The 22003-nt window shown below is 38.5% G+C and overlaps 2 protein-coding genes across 4 annotated transcripts; both read left to right on the forward strand.

Annotated features, from left to right (window-relative positions):
• The first annotated feature begins 250 nt into the window (after positions 1–250).
• On the forward strand, positions 251–15877 carry LOC120012104. Of its 3 annotated transcripts, none has more exons than XM_038863370.1 (25): positions 251–408; positions 697–852; positions 1155–1264; positions 1377–1542; positions 1699–1799; positions 2826–2898; positions 2999–3134; positions 3359–3519; positions 4290–4414; positions 4494–4593; positions 5253–5349; positions 5750–5801; positions 6229–6330; positions 6404–6550; positions 6733–6895; positions 7070–7297; positions 7382–7536; positions 8305–8433; positions 8551–8668; positions 8799–8994; positions 9228–9339; positions 9421–9575; positions 10845–12297; positions 13655–13849; positions 15084–15877. In XM_038863370.1, the coding sequence occupies exons 2-25, from the start codon at positions 717–719 to the stop codon at positions 15552–15554; spliced, it is 4881 nt and encodes a 1626-aa protein (XP_038719298.1). In that variant the 5' UTR covers positions 251–408; positions 697–716; the 3' UTR covers positions 15555–15877. The 3 variants fall into 3 exon arrangements, with proteins under 3 accessions (XP_038719298.1, XP_038719299.1, XP_038719297.1); XM_038863371.1 differs by having other exon boundaries at positions 286–572; XM_038863369.1 differs by having other exon boundaries at positions 286–482.
• Positions 15878–18313: 2436 nt separating this feature from the next.
• On the forward strand, positions 18314–20921 carry LOC120012606. Its single transcript, XM_038864044.1, has 2 exons — positions 18314–19034; positions 20533–20921. Exons 1-2 carry the CDS (start codon positions 18314–18316, stop codon positions 20919–20921), a joined length of 1110 nt encoding a protein of 369 aa, XP_038719972.1.
• The last annotated feature ends 1082 nt before the right edge of the window (positions 20922–22003 follow it).

Consider the following 22003-nt stretch of genomic DNA (forward strand, 5'->3'; position numbering starts at 1 on the left):
AAGGAGAATACAGGAGTTAAAATTTTGTTTTTGTTTGGGTAACCTGGAAGGCGATGACAACTCCAAACAAGCTCGGACAATTGACATGGTCTAAATTCAGGTTGTTAAACTGGTGTGCATAGTAATTTTTATCTTTTGACAAGATAAGTTGGACGAGAATTTTGATTTTTAAGATATCGTGAGTATATACAGTATGCTCACCAACTGTATGGACTCGAAATGCAACTGGTATAATGAATGGGCTTTAAATTAAAGTTTTGTTTAAATTGGGCCGATATGGGCCCAGACTCTTCACCCAAAAAATCAACAAACTTTGCCAATCTTCCTGAGTCCTCATCGTTCTCGGTCTTCTTCGTTCAAAATTGAGAATTTCCTTCTCTTTTGATCTGTTGCTGGTGATCTGATCTGGTATTTGTTATTCACATCCATTTCTTTCTTTTCGACATCGTCCATGAATTGCCGTTCCACATTTTACTAAGTAGGTAATATCAGAATTTTCTTCCAGTGATCACTCTCGAATCAGATCTCACAGACTGCTCCTCTCTTTAATTTTCTCGCAGATTTGTTTATAAGTTCGTCCTTCATCTACGCTTTCAATAAATTTAGGTTTTCAATGTAGATAGCTGTGTAACAGAATCTGTGTATATTTCTGTGGGCGTCGTATTTGAATTTCAATTTGGTATTGTTTTTGTGTAGGTAAAACAGAGGGCAGAGTGATGGAGTGGGCAACGTTGCAGCATCTGGATCTGCGGCATGTAGGACGTGCCGTCGAAAAACCCTTGCAGCCTCACGCCGCCGCCTTTCACCCGCATCAAGCACTTATCGCCGTGGCCATTGGAACCTATGTTATCGGTGTGTTGATTTCTCTACTTTAATCCGGTCGGCTGATTTCCTGTTTTCTTGTAGTGGCTTTATAATTAAATTATGCGAGTTGAATTTTTCGAGTAAGTGCTTGTGTGTGTGGAAATACTGGAAGCTTCAAGATTAGAGGATTTGTAAATTAAAATTTGAGTGATCTCTTTGCGTTTTACGGACTGAAATGGTTAGATTAGCCGTGATGCCATTGATCAATTTATCGGACATATGTTGAATGTAAGTTCCTAGAAGATAGAGATACGTCTAGGTTGCTGCTAATTATTGTCTTCTTTGTGCAGAATTTGATGCATTCACGGGAAGCAGGCTTTCTTCTGTTGACATTGGTGCACCTGTAGTCCGCATGGCTTACAGTCCTGCAAGTGGGCATGCAGTTATTGCTATTCTTGAGGTTTTAATCCCCTTATTTCCTTTACAGTTACGGGTTTCATTAAATTCCTTTATTTATTTGATGATTGATTGAGCTTTCATGTGGTTGTCTATATGTGTCACATTTTTATTAGGATTGTACAATTCGATCTTGTGATTTCGATGCTGAGCAAACTTGTGTACTGCACTCACCTGAAAAGAAGACAGAACACATTTCTTTTGATACAGAAGTCCATCTTGCTTTGACACCTCTGCAGCCTGTTGTGTTTTTTGGTTTTCACCGAAGGATGAGTGTAACTGGTTGGTTTTTCTTTTTGTTTCTTTAAGTGTTGCAATGGCTAGGATTTTAACCTTCTACTTCCTTTTTTGTGTCATCCTTTCTTTCTTCACAATCATATTATCTTATACATTGTTACTATTATGCTGCTTCTAACTTTTGAACTACTTTGCATGAAGTCATTGGAACTGTTGAAGGTGGGAGGGCACCAACAAAAATAAAAACGGACCTGAAGAAACCTATTGTGAATCTTGCTTGCCATCCTCGACTTCCTGTTCTGGTAACATTCTTGTTTGCTTGTAATTGTCTCCCTTTTGGCCACTGTTACAGTTATAAATGGGTCAGATTTAAAAAAATATCCTGGGGAACTTGTTGCATTCTACTTAGAAAAAATATCAAATCCAATTTAGTATCTAATCAATCAGTAAAGCGGCTATCCAAATTAGTTTATATTGACTATCAAATCTTCAGGCAGATGATCTGATTCAATTCTGTTGTTTTACAGAATCAGTGTATGTTTATTTCTTTTTCAAAAAAATTCAGGCTTACGTATCTTGAACGAGAATGCATTAAATTTTAGGAGTTATAGATTCTTTTTCTATTCTTCATCTAACTGGGTGTGTTCTCCACGTATCTAACAGGATGTATTAGTTGCCTATGATTAATTGAAGGAAAGAAACAAAAGAGGTTTGAGGGGGAGGAATCCCTGGAGATTGGTATAGATAGGCGGCTAAGCACCCTTTGTCTTTTATGGAGCAGAAATTTTGTATGTCACTCGATGTTATATACACATTATCTCGTCATGTCATGTAAAAGGGAGGCGCTACCTTGGTGCTTATCTCAATTAGATTTCCTGTAATTCAAAAGAATAAAATAATCTATGATGATGAGTCTTTTTCTTCTTTAAATGCTTTTTTGGTTCTAACTACAGTGTAATTTGGAATAGTTATGCGCCCATGTCTTTGTAGGATTCTATTTTTGTATGGTAATATTCAAGGCTGAGTTGGTCGGTGTAGGAATTGAGTATTAGCTGTATTTTTTTTGCTGCATATTATAAATTCATGTTCACTTCATTACTAGTCAGATTCTCCAACTTCTGAATTTATAAAGATGATTTATCCTATCCTTCTGAAAAATTTAAATCAGGAGATTAGATTGGAATGAGACTGTATTTGCATCCAATTTGATCCTTTCACAGCTTTAGTTATTCTTGTATGTGATGAGTATTTATACTAGCTTTGTGACTTTTGTGCTCAAGACTTCCTTTAGAAGCTATTCGATTTTCTAATTTGGATTTCTCTTGCAGTATGTAGCTTATGCAGATGGTTTAATTCGAGCTTATAACATTAATACATATGCTGTTCATTACACTCTGCAACGTAAGATGATAACAACCCTCATTCTTAATTGAGGAGTATATCAAAGTAGGTATTCTATTCAAACAGATTCACTTTGTCTCTCCTTTGGTTCTTGTTGCAGTTGATAATACTATTAAGCTTGTTGGTGCTGGTGTCTTTGCATTTCATCCGACATTGGAATGGATTTTTGTTGGTGATAGAAGAGGTACACTTCTGGCATGGGATGTGTCAATTGAGAGACCCAGTTTGATAGGAATGTAAGTTGTTTCCAATAATGCCATTATCTCTAGGGTTATAACATGATCATGGTTATCATTGGCTTTAAGTTGTTAGAAGTTCTGAAATGCTTTAAAATATGTTAGTGACGGGTTTACGTAAGATCTTATCATATCTCTATGAATCATGCAACTCTCCTGATGTCATTTTTCTATTTTCTTTTGGTAGTTAAATTCTAATCTTTTGCTTCTTGATTCAATTGAAGAACACAAGTGGGCTCTCAACCTATCACATCAATTGCTTGGCTTCCAATGTTACGGCTGCTTGTAACTCTTTCTAAGGATGGAACTCTTCAAGTATGGAAAACACAAGTGATACTTAATCCTAATAGGCCACCAATGCAAGCAAATTTTTTTGAGGCTGCATGTTAGTGTTCCTTCTCGCGTTATTCTTTATTTTTTTGTAAACCTGCCTTGCTATATGGTCAAAATTGTTTCTTCTGATAAGATTGATACAAAGGTAATGGTATAGTAGTGCAGTGTCATTGTGATGAAGCATCAGATGCTGATCTAATTTATTGAGCTTTTATATTCGCTTTCTTGTATTCTTACTGAATAACAGCATGATAAACATACAAAGATACACAAGGGACTGGCAGTGACAGTAGAAGGACCAAACATGTCCAAGAGAGCGCATGCTATAACTGAATGAAAACCTATATATCTGGAGTTTGATGCAAAATGACTTATAGTTTGTGATTTTACTGAACATCTAAATGTCTAGCACCTATTGTCAGTATCTTTTCTGGTTTCTGAGCTGACAAAGAGGTGTGCACAAAAGGAAAATTTTATGTAGAAGATCTTTTTGTATACTTTGATCCTCTATCCACGGCATCCAAAAGTTAAGAAAGAGTAGGAATGTAGACCTCATGCTTGTAGTGAAGGCAGAAGGCATAGTGTGTGCTTGCCTGTTTTTTAGTGTGTGCTTGCGTGTTCTTTTCATCTCATGCGCAGGTAGCGTTGATCCTGATCCTAGTTATTAAATTTCCATATGTTTACATATACTTAACCTGCAATCTTATGAAGAACAAAATACTAGTTATGAAAATTTGAGCAGAAGAATCTATATGCAGTGAATTCTGTGCTTCGTGCTTAATGTGACGCCTGACTCTGTATCATTCACATTCTATTTTGCAGCAATTGAATCAATTGACATCCCTCGGATTCTATCCCAGCAGGGTGGAGAAACAGTCTATCCCTTGCCACGAATTAGAACCTTAGAAGTTCACCCGAAATTGAATTTAGCAGCTTTGCTGTTTGCAGTTAAGAGCCACCATCGACATTGCTTGCATCTGGTTATGATCTGCCATCCAAAGTGTAATAATGTTTTTTCTGTGATAGGGTACGACAGGTGGCGACAACTTTAAAAATAGGGCTGCATATACTAGGGAAGGAAGAAAACAGCTGTTTGCTGTTCTTCAAAGTGCTAGGGGATCTTCAGGTGAATTTCTACTAAAGTTACCTACCTATAGCAAGGGAAAACAGTGATTTGATACTTGTGGTGCGAGGAGTCTTCGAATGCCCGGGGTTAACCTATGCAAAAGCACAAGGTTTCCCTTGCCTTAAGAAAATGAAAACTTAAAATTGTTTGATGATCAATGTTTCTGGAACTTCATGTGGTAGCTATCATACTTCTGGCCTGGTTAGTAACTTATTTTATCTATTCTGAATTTGTTCAAGATTGCAACTGGGCACCATGGTCTTCTTTCAAATGAGCTTATGTTCAAATTTAATTGCACGTATGATGAATATCATGAACAATCTGTTTCGTTATAATCATTTTAGTTGTGGCTGATACAACAGTTTAACTTACATGCATCGTAAAATTGTTCATTGTATCTTCGTTATTTTGGCCTCAATCATATTTTCTGTTACATTCTCATCTTAGAGGTCTCATGTTCAATTTCCTGGAAACAAGCTCTCCACATATTATGTGGGGTAAGGTCTGCAGACATCCTGCTTGTCCCCGACTCTTACGACTGCGGGAGCCTTGTGCACGTGAATTGCTTGCCTTTACATTCTCATCTTATGGTTATTTTTTGTAGTGCTATGATTCCCAATTGTTTTTCCAGATATTCTAACAGTAGCAATGATTTGCAGCATCTATTCTGAAAGAAAAGCTTTCATCCATGGGTTCAACTGGTATTCTGGCTGATCATCAACTTCAGGAGCAACTACAAGAGCAGCAGCTGAAGGGGTGAGTTCAGGATAATCATGCTTGTATATGCATGCTTTTTTACGGCTGTGGAGTTTGGATGTTTGTGTGCTTGTGATCCCGCATATTGCTCGAGGAATTTTTGGTGGTGTCATAAGACAATCATCTTTTGTTGGTTCTTTTCTTGATTTTTGCTGTACCTATATGTGCATAGATTAGTATCTTTGTGCTATCTAATGTAATTCACAGACATGGTTGTGAGGTTGTGCAATTAAAGAGTCTTCCTCCCCCACCCGGGCCCTTGTTTTCGTTCTTTTATGGGATTTTGATGCTCACATGCCTTCGTGATGTCTTCGGTTGATAGTTTGTCATTAATTTATAACCTTTGTTTTTTAGTTTCTTCAGCATACTATTGTTGACAACTTGACATCCTTTCTCGCAGGCAAAGTCACCTTACAATTTCAGACATTGCTCGGAAGGCGTTCCTGTACAGTGTATATTACTTTCCCCCTTTCCTTTAATTTATTTTTTCTTGTGTTACCTACCTTACACATCAAGAGAGAACATGGGCACGTAATGGCAGTGAGGAGCAGGTTGTTTCTTTAGCCATTCCAAAGCTGTTCTTGTCTCGTGTTCCCATCTTTGCACTTGTCCTTAACATATTATGTGCGAAGAGGTCGCAAGTAAAATCTACCTCTTTGTTGTATGATACTACCGCAAATTCAGGAATGTGAATAATGTCTTGGTGTAGTAAATTAATATTCTGTAGACTTCTGGGGAATATATCATACTCGGTTATACTTATATAACCTATCCTGGGGAACTTTTGTGAACTTCATTGCCCTTGGTATTTTTACCATTTGCACATATTTCTTTTGATTTGATGTATCACTGACTAGTTGCTTTTACACATGTGACCAGCATTTCATGGAAGGCCATGCAAAAAATGCTCCAATATCTCGACTGCCTTTGATAACCATTTTGGACACTAAGCATCATCTTAAAGATCTTCCTGTTTGCCAGGTGTGAGGTTGATTTTGCATACTGTCTAATTTGATATAACCTTTGCATCTGACTCCACTGGGTTTATGGGCAGCCATTTCATTTGGAGCTGAATTTCTTCAATAAAGAGAACCGGGTACTTCATTACCCTGTCAGGGCCTTTTATCTGGATGGCATAAACCTCATGGCATACAATCTCTGCTCTGGAGCGGATTCTATATACAAGAAGCTTTATACTTCGGTAATGTCGGAAACTGCCTTGTTCTTGTAAAAAAAGTTGAAAAACTGCCTTGTTATGTTCTTTTTAGATAGAATGGTGCAGTGTACAATTAATTTTGCGGAGTTGCCATTGAGGCTATATGTGAATTCATACAGAGAATAATCCCCATAATATTGAGCTAGTAAATCCTGTCTTGGTTTCAGATTCCTGCGAATGTGGAATATCATCAAAAACACTTGGTTTACAGTAAAAAACAGCACATGTTTCTCGTTGTTTATGAATTTAGTGGTTCTACAAATGAAGTTGTCCTTTATTGGGAGAACACCGATTCTCAGTTGGCTAACAGTAAAGGAAGCACACTCAAAGGTATTTTGTGCATCAGATATGTTTACTGCTTTTACCCTCTGATGTGTTTTTCTTTTCTTTTTTTTGATAAGTTATGTTTATTATTATTTTTTCGTCAGAATCTTTTGATATGTTCATATTTGCATGTCATAGAACCCGATTATTATATGCCGTATTTACCTTGAATTTCTGTAGGTCGAGATGCAGCACTTATAGGTCCCAACGAAAGTCAATTTGCCATATTGGATGATGAAAAGACTGGACTGGGTTTGTACACTCTGCCAGGGCTTGCTTCGAAAGAATCTGATGAAAAAATGGAAGTGGAACAGAACCAATCTGCAGATACAGCTGTTGGTTCTGTTCGGGGACCTATGCAGTTTATGTTCGAAAGTGAAGTTGACCGTATCTTTTCTACTCCACTAGGTGCTTGAGAAAATAAGGCCCGTATTCTGTAGTATCGTTGTCATATCTTCCAAATATGCTGATTGGAATATTTTGTTGTTGCAGAGTCAACCCTGATGTTTGCTTGCAATGGAAAACTTATTGGCTTGGCAAAGTTGGTTCAAGGATATCGCCTTTCTACTTCAGATGGTCATTATATATCAACAAAAACTGAAGGCAAAAAGTCAATCAAGTTGAAATTGAATGAGATTGTTCTTCAGGTAGGTATTTCAAGTTTTCGATCGAATTAGGGAGCTCACTTTGTAGAAAACAGAACAATTGCTTTCGTTATTGTAGTTAGGCAGTCTGCATTTATAAGCAGTCTCCTACCCTGACCTCCCTTCTCATCAGCAAGAGGGCATTTATGTCAAATAAATGTAGTTTACTAGCTGTAAAACGTTTAATTACTCGAATGGATCAACAAAGGTCATTGGAGTATGTTGAAAGAAAAATCTAAAGTTGTAGGTGGGGCCCGCCTCAGAAGCAGGAATGTATTTTTTCCGTGAATTGTTGTTATACTCCTGAAGGCCTATGTAGGTAGAATACCAGCAGAATCTTCTTTTCTAATGCAACATGGTATGCTTGACTAAATGTACCTGTCTCAATATCCATAATTGGTAATGCCTGTTGCTGTAGTGGATTTTTCTAAACAAGTCAAGTTTCTTGTATGAACTATCTTTATAAAGTGTGTTTATTTTATTCAATTCGCAAGTAATTACATCAAATGTGTTGCTATGCACAGTTTTCAAAAAGCCTATGGATAAGGTAGGTTTTGTCATGCTGGTGGTACTTACTGACAGTTACTGTTTGCTTGAGTAAGCCCAGAGCTGAAATTTTTAAAAATAACCTATTTTTGGTGCAACTGAATTTTTTCATTAAATCTGATACGAGCATGCAGTTTTTTGAAGATGGTTGGTGCATTTTTTGAATGCATTGAAAGAATAGTCTGGATCTGTCATTGATGATATCGGTATTTTTGACTTCTCCAGGTTCATTGGCAAGAAACTGTTAAAGGCTATGTTGCCGGAGTTTTAACTACTCATAGAGTGCTTCTGGTTTCAGCAGATCTTGATATACTGGCAAGCAGTTCCATAAAATTTGATAAAGGGCTTCCTTTGATATCCTGATGCAATCTAATTTTTTGCCAATTTTGGCTCAACATTTACTCATTTAATTGTTTTGAATTGTGTGAAATAGGGTATTTAAGTTTGTTTGAACACTTAACTTCTGTGCACTTTAGATCCCTTTTATGGGTTGGGCCAGCACTTCTCTTTTCTACTGCGACTGCAATCAATGTTCTTGGATGGGATGGAATTGTAAGGACTATTCTCTCTATTAGCATGCCGTATGCAGGTAAATATCGTTCTTTTCATAATTTAAGTTTTGTAGCAACCATGTCTTCTGCTATTGTTACTTGATATGTGCCTTTCATCTGATTTATTTACCGTTCTCTAATTGAGCATGTGGATGTTCTTTTCTGCAGTTCTTGTAGGTGCTTTGAATGATCGTTTGCTGCTCGCTAACCCAACTGAAATAAATCCAAGACAGAAAAAAGGGATTGAAATCAAGAGCTGTCTTGTTGGGCTTCTTGAACCTCTTCTTATTGGATTTGCCACAATGCAACAATATTTTGAGCATAAGCTTGACCTGTCAGAAATATTGTACCAGATAACATCGAGGTTTTCTTTTCCCCCTTCTTCTGCTTTGCTGTCTTTTCCACTGTATCAAGTTTTCCCATGCTGATTTTTTTTTTAATATTCAATTCTTATCAATGAATATTTTGTAGATTTTGTGATTGGAAATTTGGAATCACGGAATGTAACTTTTCATTGGCATTTTACTACCTGATATTGGATCCTTAAATCAAGTGACATTTTGACATCAATTGTTTTCATCATTGATCATCCTGAAGGTTTGATAGCTTGCGCATTACTCCAAGATCACTCGACATTCTTGCTAGTGGTCCACCTGTTTGTGGTGATCTTGCTGTGTCGTTATCCCAATCAGGTCCACAGTTCACTAAGGTGCGTGAAAGCAATGTGCTAATTCTGATAATTTAGTACTTTCTAATTTAAGTTTCTAAATGTATTGCGAATTGGAGTTAGGTGTTGCGTGGTGTCTATGCTATCAAAGCTCTCCGTTTCTCCACTGCCTTGTCTGTATTGAAGGATGAATTCTTGCATTCTAGAGATTATCCAAAATGCCCACCAACCTCACATTTGTTCCACCGGTTTCGACAGTTGGGATATGCCTGTATCAAGTAAGCCCCTAAAGTGACAGGAATAGGATAGATGCTTGTTTACATTTAGTAATGCATTTACTATTTACTGTTTTCAATGTTGGAAACTGCTTTGATCTCTGTCTTATTAACATATCAAGCATGTTAGATTTCCATTTCTGACACAAGGTTTTTTTTTTTTTTTTAAAATACTTGCATATGATTATTTTGATTTCATTTTTAATTTGTATGGCTAGATGAGTTGACATAAATTGGCACTACTGGATATCTAGGAAGCACAGACATGGACATTCAGACACGGGAATTTCAAAATTTATAGGACACGGACATGGCAAGGACACGTATACATAGATTTATATAATAAATTAATATAAATAAATATTTGTCTACTGTATTAATGTTACAATAAAATCCAAACACAATATGTAGTCAATTTACCCTCCTTGCTAATATGTAGTCATATAATAAGCCTGATTGAAAGAACTTAAGCCCATCCCAAATGACATCCCAAATTTCCTAAAGCCCCCACAATTCATTATCCAAGGGATCGCCTTCTGTCAACAATAGTTCATTATCCCAACCTTCCAGCAGCCTTTTCAAGCCTCGCTTCAACTCCACAAGCCTTGCTTCTTGCCCCTCCATAACCGCTTTCTGAATTGGTAGAGTTTCTCCGATGATTGCATCTACCTTATGTTTGATCGAGCATGCAAAGTGGATTTGTCCATCAACACTTCGACACATGGCTACGATACCTGAGAAGTCACTCCTAACAGCGACATCTGTATTGATCTAGAACAAGTTCGTCGGTGATGGAACCCACTTCCCCCAAGGACGCAGCTTTGTTACTTTTGTTCTCCCATGCCTAACTGGAATCTTAGATCTGTTTCATATGAACATCATCGAATTTCATTTTGGGATTCAATTAGAAAACGTGTCCACACCGTGTCCTTCACAAAAAAGGGCAGAAAAAACACACACGGTCCAGACACGTGTCCGAGCCGTGTCAGTGTCTGACACTAGTACGTGACCATTCTAAGAGTGTCTGTGCTTCCTAGCTGGATATAAATCTAAATGACTAGTTGAATCTACTGTTTAACTTTCACATGAATCTCGAAGATGTTGGCTACTTGCAAATTAATTCCCTTTGCAGATTTGGAATCATTGGCTACTTGCAAAGGATGCAAATTGTCATTATATTTGTGTTATAGATGGGTAATAGGTTTCTTTTCTATTGTTGACTTTTTAAGTTTTCATTCTATGATCCTTTCCCTAACAACTTCGTCTTTGTAGGTATGGTCAATTTGATAGTGCAAAAGAAACATTTGAAGTTATAGCAGACTATGAAAGCATGCTTGATCTGTATATATGCCACCTTAATCCTAGTGCTATGCGGCGACTTGCTCAGAAGCTAGAAGAAGAAAGTGCTGACTCAGAATTGAGGCGATGTTGTGAAAGGATTTTAAGAGTTCGCTCTACTGGATGGACACAAGGCATTTTTGCCAACTTTGCTGCTGAGAGTATGGTTCCGAAAGGTCCTGAATGGGGTGGTGGGAATTGGGAAATAAAGACACCTACTAATTTGAAGTCTATTCCTCAGTGGGAGCTGGCTGCGGAGGTAATGCCATATATGAAGACTGATGATGGTGCCATCGCTGCTATCATTACAGATCATATTGGTGTTTACCTGGGGGTAATGAAAGGAAGAGGCAATATTGTTGAAGTGAGAGAAGACAGCTTGGTCAAAGCTTTCATCCCTAAAGGGGCTGACAATAAGGCAAATGGAGTTCCATCTTCTTTGGTTAAGTCTGTGCCTAGTACATCCAAAGGTGTGCCCAATGGTAGTTCCAAGGGTGATTCTTTGATGGGTCTGGAAACTCTAACCAAACAGTATGCAGGTTCATCTGCAGCTGATGAACAGGCTAAAGCTGAAGAAGAATTCAAGAAAACAATGTATGGTGCTGCTGCTGATGGTAGCAGCAGTGATGAAGAGGAAGTATCAAAAACTAAAAAATTACAAATTAGAATACGAGACAAGCCAATTGCATCAACCACAGTGGATGTCAATAAGATCAAAGAAGCTACGAAACAGTTTAAGCTTGGAGAGGGTTTGGGGCCACCAATGAGCAGGACCAAGTCCTTAACAGGATCCCAGGACCTTGGCATGCTAATACCCCAACCTTCTGCTACCGCAGGAGCTGTGAGTACTACCTCAGTTTCTGCCCCGACAGATCTGTTTGGATTTGACTCATTGACTCAACCTGCACCAGGATCATTGCCAGTGCCAGTGTCACAACCAGGTTCTGCTGTAACGGGTGTGGGAGGTACTTCCGGACCAATCGCAGAGGACTTTTTTCAGAACACAATACCGTCCCTCCAGATGGCTGCCGCGTTGCCGCCTCCTGGAACTTATCTTGCAAAAATGGATCCATCTGCCAGAGGATTTGATGGTGAAAAAGTGGGGCCTACCTATGGGAATGTACCTCCAATGGATATCACTCGTCCTGTTGGTGGTATACCTCCTCAGGCAACTGAACAACCTGGTGTTCCACTTGAGTCAATTGGACTTCCCGATGGTGGTATTCCGCCACAATCCTCTAGTCAAGCAGCTGTTCTGCCCCCGTCTCAGGTCCAGGTATCTCAGGTTCCACCTTCTACCCAGCCTCTTGACCTCAGTGTCCTTGGGGTCGCTATTTCAGGACAACCTCATCCTATTTCTCCACCAGCTTCTGTGCGTCCTGGGCAGGTGCATGAACTTTATGTTTTTTTCTCATTCTGGTTATTTTCTTGGTTTTTTATGTTTGAAAATAACTAATCTCTTATGAATTTTATCAGCGGTATCGAAGTGTTGATGTACTTCTGGATGGAAAATATTTTTTTTTATGGTTGTTGAAATGGTAAATTTACTTATTGCAACCTAGGCATCATTAAGTTCAAATATCTTTTAAATAGCCTCTCTGTCCTCGGCTTGTAAAGTGCACATTTGCCACCACAGAGGAAGCTTGTGCAGTGTGTGTATTGTTAATTGAAAATACATTAATAATCCAGTGAGTATTGTTAATTGAAAATAATCAAGTAGGTAAACATCTTATTTGCCTTTGCTTTCATTTAAAGACCATACATAAATGGATATATGCTCAAGAGTCTAGAATCAATAGTGAAATCTGAACTGTATTGTTCTGTTTGGGATATAGTTGAAATTCTTGAGTCGCTGTTTTGCAGTATCCATGTTTGGGATGTAGGGGTTGAAATTCTTTGACAATATGGAATCTTCTGTTCTAGTATTGTTGAGAGTGTTTGTTCTACTTTAAAGCTTTGGTGCTCTAACAACAATCTTCTTGACGTTATATGTGTTACCTCCTTGTAACCTTGGTGCAATTGTGAATAAATTTCTTTTCCATTTTTAAAAAAAAATAAAAAAAAATAACCCAATTTTTTCCCTGTTCCCTGGTTATTGATGATTCCCCCTGTGGGGGTTTCCTGTATGATGTTTTACCCCATTATATTTTTGTTAGAGTTTATCATAATCATATAAAGTGTTGTTTTTCTTTTTTGGCGTGAGAACAACATGGCGAAGTGTGATTGGGGAACTTGTTTTAGCCTTATTGGGTTAATTTTGTCTGGCTGTGTTGCTTTACGGGGTCGGTTAGCAGCAGGGTGTCATTCAGGGTTTTTGTTGTCGTTTCTTGGTGACAAGAATAGGAGGTCCTACACCCCTGGAAGGCTAGGTTTATGCATATTGCTGTTTTGTGTTTTCTGGAATTCTCAGTTGTAATAGACAAATCTCTCTTGCGTATTCAATATTATCAGTAGGTATCTATCTCGAAATTGTGGTTCTATCAGAGAGTAACACAGGGCGTGAAAGAATTAGGAGTCAGGGGAGTGGGTGAGATTGATGTTTGCAGACATATGACGCAAGGGGCAGTTTTCTGTTTCGCTAATAAAAGCTACTACGGAGAAGCTTTGAGGGCTTGAGACTTTACCAGCTTAAATTGACATTGTCGCAATAATTTGCTTGGATGCTCTATTAATCTGTTTGCAATGAGTAGCATGTTCTCTAATTGCAGTTTATCCTCTTCTTTTGGTCTGTATCTGAATGACAGGTTCCCCGAGGGGCTACTGCTTCAGTATGTTTCAAGACCGGGGTTGCTCACCTTGAGCAGAACCAACTTCCCGATGCATTATCCTGTTTTGATGAAGCCTTTCTTGCACTGGCTAAGGACCAGTCTCGTGGTGCCGATATCAAAGCTCAAGCAACCATATGTGCTCAATACAAGATAGCAGTTACTCTTCTCCAGGTACGGACTACGGACATACTGTTGAATTCCAGACAAGTAAAACCATCTCTGACTGCTAAAGGCTTTAGCACCTCAGTCGTGGACCTTTACTTTGCTCACCCTTTTTGCCTCAGATTTTGATATGCTTTGGTTTTATACCCTTTAGAAAATATCTGGTAATTGGGGTGCCTGGAAGTTAAAACCTGGGCTCTCTAGCTAGAAATTGAGTAGATTCAACCGTTCAGAGTTTCAATCAGGTTGCTTTAGGTGTTCTTTTACAAATTATGATATTAGAGGAGTGTGGGCAGGGGTCATGGGAACATAAAAGACAACCACCATTGGTGTAAAACCATATTAATAGTTTAACATTGTGCTGCTACTCATAAAAATGTGTTTTTCTATTTGGGCTTCAATGTTGAACTGCTTGACCCATATTTAGGACTTTTAAGATTGGACTTACAATCACCTTTAAAAAATGGGTTGATTTGCTCTCTATCTTTAGATGCATGTGCAAACTGGTTTAGAGAAGATGCCATCATTTCTTTTTGCTTGCCTTATGATGTTATCTAGGTCTACATCCATGAATCGTACAAGGTAAAAGTTAGCAAATCCAAACTATGCCTGAGAACTTGCCTGAAATATGTGTTTAGATCACCTCATTTGACCAAAACTAGTTGAAGATGAACCCCGGTACGAGGCTGTGTACAGTTTTCAATTTTGCCCAAGTGCTACCCAACCTAACATTGATGAACAAAACCCTCTAGTCTGCCTGAAATCATCCATGTTATGGTTTTGGGTGGTCTTTTTCAGTTCCCCAAATATCAGCTCAACTTGAAGCTGATGCACGAGTCAGAAGTTAGTTCAAAGGGTGATTGCGACAATCTACATAACGTGACATGGTCATGGCCTTGAGAATACCCTTTAAAACTGAAATAATATTCCAGTAATGAGTTTGTGAAAACTCCATTTAACTTGTAGCTGTGGTGGACACCTTGTGCGGTGGGCTTGATAATCTTTAACTTGAAGCCCATTTAACGCACAGCTTGATCCTGAGATGTGAATAATCCAACCAAATTCGTAAGTTATGCTACATATTTGTGGCTGTGTTTACTTCTGGTAACTTGACGATTTTAGTTCCTTGATTGTTAAGCCTTTTGAGTTACACATTAAAACCTTGGAGCTGTAGTATTTCAGCTCTCCCTTAATTGTTATAACACTATTTTTGGGTTCACAACCTTTTGGGATTCTCCTGCAGGAAATTCTTCGGCTGCAGAGAGTCCAAGGCGCCAATGCTATCAGTGCAAAAGATGAGATGGCAAGACTCTCACGACATTTGAGTTCTTTGCCTCTTCAGGCAAGGCATCGAATAAACTGCATTAGGACTGCCATTAAGAGAAACATGGAGGTGCAGAATTATGCTTATGCCAAGCAGATGCTCGAGCTTCTTTTGTCCAAGGCACCTACAAGTAAACAGGATGAATTGAGAAGCCTGATCGACATGTGCGCTCAGAGGGGCTTGTCCAACAAGTCCATTGATCCATTAGAAGATCCCTCCCAGTTTTGCGCAGCTACACTTAGCCGTCTCTCAACAATTGGATACGATGTTTGCAACCTCTGTGGGGCAAAATTTTCTGCCCTCTCAACTCCTGGATGCATCATCTGTGGTATGGGAAGCATTAAAAGATCAGATGCACTTGCAGGGCCTGTTCCTTCACCATTTGGCTGAGGTCTAAGCATGGACTAATTTGCTTGCATAACTTACCTGTTTCCTATTACCCCCGCAATATCGTGTATTCCTTTAAAGAATGTGCACCCCATACATGCTAGATGCACGTTTAGTGCCTATTAGGCATATAGTGTAATTATTATTTCTTTTGTATTTTTTCCATTTGTTTTTCTTCCCATGTCTTTCTGATACTATAGTTTGATGTTAACATTTACACCCTTCTTTGGCTGCATGCATGCATGGTTGTATAATTTCATATCTTGTTCATGTGCATGGAAATTTTGAAAGAGCAAGTTAAAGAGAGTATAGATTTCGTATTTTCATTAACCCTCTTGTTGAAACAACTTACGTATTCATTTTTGCCGAGGCTTTGTAATGAAGGCTTGAGGACCTCTTACAAAAAAGCTATAGGAGTCGTCTTCTCTAGTCCCAGCGCTCATGGTGGTTATGTTCTTCAAAACACCCATGAAACGGAGTCTAGAGAGATGGTGACCCCAAATATCATATTCATATTCATCCCCTATCTTCTCTTCTACTTTCATAGTTTTCTGATTTTAGAGTTTGGAACCAGGAGCACGAGCATAAGGAGCGAGTGCAGATTTTGAAGACAAAGGAGACGAACATGAGATAATAGGAGCAGCTCTGCTAGCACCAGGAAAAGTTGCAGAAGGTAGCAAAACAGGTTTGCTAGCAGTTTCCCTAAGAGATGAAGAATTCTCTGTAGCTGTGTTGATTTTGGGATGGGTCGAATTGGGTTATGTCGATTTGGATTTAGGAATCGAAGGATTGAAGAAGAAGGGAGAGAGAGGTCTTAGATCCAACGGCTGAAGATCAAGTCCGTAAATATGATCTGTAGAATTTTTCTTATTGATTTGTTTCGACCAAGATAAAAGGGGTAAATATAAGATATATTTATAGATATTTTTCAAAAAATCAGAGGGCACGTGCCACCTGGCCCCTACCACCTACATGGCTCTGGCCATGTATCTAGTCATCCAGTCTAAGAGCAACTCCAATGGGGATTTGATTTCAAGGGCTATATTTTGTCTTGATTTTTGTGCATCTCTATATTTTCAAGAGAACTCCTACAATGGGTATCAATCTTTATACACTTGAAACTAACTACCATTTTATGCTAGGGCAAATTTAAAGAATATCAACAACATGCATTTGGGTTGATTTTGCACGAGAGTAGAAAGTAATGACAAAAAAATTAAAAATTATTCTCTGACCCTATTTCCACACAATCCTCCTCTCCTCGCAACTCCATTCTTTTAAGGCTCTGCACCATCTGATCTGTGACCAAAATTCATCTCCCGGTACGTATAATCCTTCTGTTATCAATGTCATTGAACATTCTTTATACGATATCTATACGTATTATTATAAGCGTGTGTGGTTGGTTTCCTGTATACTTACTTAACCAAATCCTTAGTATTTAGAAACAATCAAAATCGACCGATTACTTGTGGAAATCGATGTATTTTGCCATTTTGGTCTCCCACTCTCCCTGACTGAAAGGTAATTGTGGTCCTTGATCATTAAACATGAGCTCTGAGGGTTTGGGTCTATGATCAAGGCCCACGAATGGGTATGGGTCTGTGAGCCCATTAAGGCCACCAACTGATAGCCTTTTACCCAACCAAACTCTAGTGCGCTTCTAAATTCTAATCCCCTGAACTATTCTCTAAAAATAATGAGGTTAAAATTTTAAACCATACAGAATCTAATTCCCTGTTCATGTTTTGTCCTAATTGTCCAACACCAAAAAAAACAAAAACAAAAACAAAATCAAAATCAAGCCCAACCCAATGAAAATCTTAAACATTGCAATAATTTTTGCTCTTAGATACTAATTTTTATGATCAATATTTGTGATTTAGAAGAGTATTAGATATTTACTCGAATCTTTAACACTTTATGGTATTAGAGGAACCTTTTTGTCATCGAGAAACCACCCAGCCCAGCATGTCTTTCGCACAATTGAGTGAGCGTAAACTTTGGACCGTTAGAACAGCCGCACTACACTAGTGATGGATAAACTTGGTCAAACCTATGCAGGAGAAATGAGGTTCCTAACCCCTCTTCGAAAGTGGGTAGACCCACGAAACCAAGAAAAATCCAGGGAAATACTCTCAATTGGTTCGAACTCACGACCTTAACATCATCCACCTTAAACATATAGATATAATCAATCGAGTTATTTGTTCCGTGGTTGTATAAGAGGAACCCATGAGTGAAGAAACCTATGATTTTGATCATAATCAATATTAGGATCACTTTGTTAAAGTCGTGACTGCTTAAACTGTTATTTATTTTTGTTGTTTGTCATTCAATGTCAACATTCTCATTATTTTTAGAGAATAGTTTTTAGTTTTTTTCCCTAGAAAGTTGGGTGGTAAAGGTGCAGCAGTAATGCCTTGGCATGCATTTTCTTATTCTAAAGACATGTAATGACAAAAATCTATAAAAAGACAAACTAGCATTTGGGTTGATTTTGCAAGACTTTTGTCATTCGTACCTTTTCCCCATTAAATTTGATTGAGATATTGAACAACCACATTTATTTCATTTGCAACTTTTGACTACAATCAGCAAAGACTAAACTCGTTTGACACTGATATTATTGATTTTCGACTTCATCGGGAGCAGAACATTTTTTCTTATTATCATCACCACAATACTTGGCATTATCTTGAGTATAGAGGTACCACCGATTCATTTAAACTTGCGAAGGTTGCAACGAAACTTCCCATCCAATGTCAGATCCTTATGCTTGGCCTAATGGATGGCAATTTATGGAGCAATATGTCAACATACAGCAACAGGAACTAGAAGAGATAGCCATGGTGCAGCAGGTTGTTGAAGAATTGGAAGAGCCTGAGCCTCCAAGAGTATGTACACGTACATTCATTAGGCGGGATCGTGCAAAAGCACACAATGATCTTGTTAAGAAGTATTTCGCACCAGATTGTATCTTCCCACCACGCATGTTTCGTCGCAGGTTTCAAATGAGGAAAGAGTTGTTTCATAAGATCAGAATTGACTTAGAAGAGAGTCAACCTTATTTCAGACTAAAATATGATTGTGTGGGGAGGCCTGGTTTCTCATCAATACAGAATATGACAGCTGCATTACGAGTTCTTGCTTATGGCAGTCCTATCGATCGGGAGGATGATGCTCTTATGATTGCACAAACTACTGCGATAGATACAGTCCGTTTATTTTGTGAGTCCATCGTTAGCATTTACTCTGAGCAATACTTACGATCACCTAACGAAGCGGACCTCGCTCGGATATTAGCTGAAAATGAGGCTCGTGGTTTTCCCGGTATGATCGGTTCTCTAGATTGCATGCATTGGGAGTGGCGTAATTGTCCAACTGCTTGGCATGGTCAGTTCGTCGGCCACACGGGCAGGCTGACATTGATTCTTGAGGCTGTTGCGTCTATGGACCTGTGGATTTGGCATGCATTCTTTGGTATGGCGGGGACTGTTGGGTCTAAATTAACCTTACTAGCAAGTGTACTAGTCGGCGACTACAGCACAATGATAAGCAAGGGTCGAATCCACAGGGACGGTGTTATGTCTAATCCAAATGTATATTTGTATGTATGTATGGACAATGCAATCAAAAGTAAAGTTCAACTCAAGATTGTTTGGTTTGGTAATTAAACTAAAACAAGCAAATAGCAAAGTGTTTTTGGTATTTTCTTAGAATAAGGATGCAACTAATGCAAATGAGATGAGTTAACGAATATGAGATGAACACCAAGGCTTCGGAATCCCCCTTGGGAAATGACTTGCAATGACATAAATTCACACACATATTTGCTAATTCGGGCATAACGAATCCGTACCTAAGTCGGTTTTAGCGCACTTAAGCCAAATCTCCCTAAAATCGATTACTAGCCATCTTATTGGTCTAGGTTGGATATTCCTAAATACATTCTAGCCATCTTATTGGTCTAAACATACATAGGAATTCATGGAGGTCTATGGAGATTAGGATTCATACAAATTGTCACCTAATTAAAGGGAGACACATTCATAATCAAGTGTTTCAAGAAGCATAATCTACTTGACATATTGTTGTCTAAGCAAATTCTCCAAACAATTTCATCCAAAAACCTAAAGTGTTGGCCAAACACCACAAGCATGAAGAAATTGTAATCAAACATAGAAACACAAGATTTATACCCAAATCAACTCATATATATATAAATCAAGTCATAAACAAAGTCATCAAACCCAAGGCTTCAACCTAGCCTTGGCAAAAGAGGTTTAGTTACACATAATGAGAGAAAAACACAAGAGGAGAGATGAGAAAATCATGAATAAACCCAATTAGTTGAGTAAATCCAAGTTGAGCTGAAGAATCTCTCCTCCTAGCTCCAAGAGTCGCCTTCCCCCTCTGGTTTCGCTCTCCAGAAAATCAGTTTTCGGTCCAAAAAATTTTGCGGCTCGGGCAATTCGCGAATTAAAACATCCCAGAAAATTGCTTTGTGCGCCTAGGCGTGTTGAATTCACGCCTAGGCGCACCACGTCTAGGCGCACGCCTAGGCGCAATCCTAGGCGTGCACCACTTCAATTTCAAGTCCATCTCTCTGGACTGGGCGTGTAGGAGTGATTCTGGGCGTGCACAAATATTGCGCCTAGGCGTGGAATGATTCCAAAATCTCCATACGACGTCCGATTTGCACGATTTTAGCGTCTACGGAAAGCTTGAGATGTTTAGTTTCCAATGCCTTCTATTTCACTCGATTCCGATAACATGACAGAAAGTTATGACTATTTGAACACACAAAGGTCGGTGGACATTTTCTTCAATTCAGCCCATTTTCCGTCGCTTTTCATCCAAACCGCAATCAACCTATCAAAATAAAAATCAATGCATAAATACACTCATTATTTATCAAAAGGAAGCTTAAGAGGGGGAGATTTCTACCAAAAATAATAGATATTATCATACCTATCAGGGACATACAATGACATCTCTGTGCTCGACCACTCACCACTATTTGATAGGTTCATTCAATGTCAAACCCCACAAACTCCTTACGAGGTAAATGGTAGGGTGTATCACATTCCATACTATCTGACTGATTGTATTTACCCTCACTATGCCACATTGATCCAGTCAATCAAGCATCCTCGAACAGAAAAAGAGAAACATTTTGCAAGGAAACAGGAGGCCGCACGAAAGGATGTCGAGAGAGCTTTCGGGGTTTTGCAAGCCAAATGGGCGATAACGCAAGGTCCAGTGAGATTTTGGGATACGGAAACCATGAAGAACATTATGCAATGCAGCATCATATTGCATAATATGATAATAGAGGATGAGCGACACCTTGGAATAGAACCGTGACAACCACTTGGTGGGGAAAGTATTCCAGATAATTTGCTTCACCATAATGAAGAATGGTTGGGAACTTACATCCATTCACGTATGCAACAGGTTAGGGATAAGTCAATTAACGGTATGTTAAGGCGTGACTTAATGGACCATTTGTGAACGAATTTCGGGGGAGAGAGTAGCCATTCGTAGTATTGATTCAGACTTTGGATGGAATGTTGTAATGCGTAGAGAACTATATTATGTAAAGTCATCAATGTTTGCTAATTATGATATCTGGGAAATTTCTAACCTACTATGCATCTGTGTTTTGTTTTCCTTGAAATAATTGTCTAGTTTATATCTAATTTTTTACCATAATGGAGGAGTATATTGACCTGCTTTCGAAAAGATATGATAATAGAGGATGCAAGATGAGATTGGAAAAATTTTGGTACATAGAAATAGTAATTGGAATTTTGAAGATGCGAAATCATCATCCATATCTACTACAATTTTCAAAGTCACAAAAACGTAACAGCTATATCAAATCAGATAAAACCAGACAGTTCATATATAACTGTGTAATACCATAATGTTAAACGACACAATTCAATGAACGGATTTGTTGATCCGTTCTTCCATCATCAAAGTAGAGAGAGACCACCTAAGTAGCAACACATTTCATCCAGTACTCAAATAAGTCTAAAGCGATAACATTCGTTTCTCAATACATATAATAATAAGTCAATACCTAATACGATGTTTGACAATTCGTAGTTATTATTCATAGTAAAATTAAGCAATACCAAAGTCATTAACTCATATAATGAGACAGATGCAGTACCAAAGGCATTAAGCAATACTAAAGTCATTAAGTCACACAATGAAACAGATGCAGTAACTCGTTCAACTTGGATGTGCTGATGGTCCTCATGCCTACATTCCTTCTTCCCTATCTCCCTCAACATTGAACCTGTTTTCAAGATTGCATGGGCTCATATTGTAACCGTCCTTGTTCAGGCGCCTAGCAACACTTCCACCAGGTGAAAATTCGAGTGCTCGAATTTCTGAATCCATAAGCAAAACACAATAAACTCAGCCTTGATACAGTT

Source organism: Tripterygium wilfordii, chromosome 13 (assembly GCF_013401445.1).
Source record: "Tripterygium wilfordii isolate XIE 37 chromosome 13, ASM1340144v1, whole genome shotgun sequence".
Lineage (NCBI taxonomy): Eukaryota > Viridiplantae > Streptophyta > Magnoliopsida > Celastrales > Celastraceae > Tripterygium > Tripterygium wilfordii.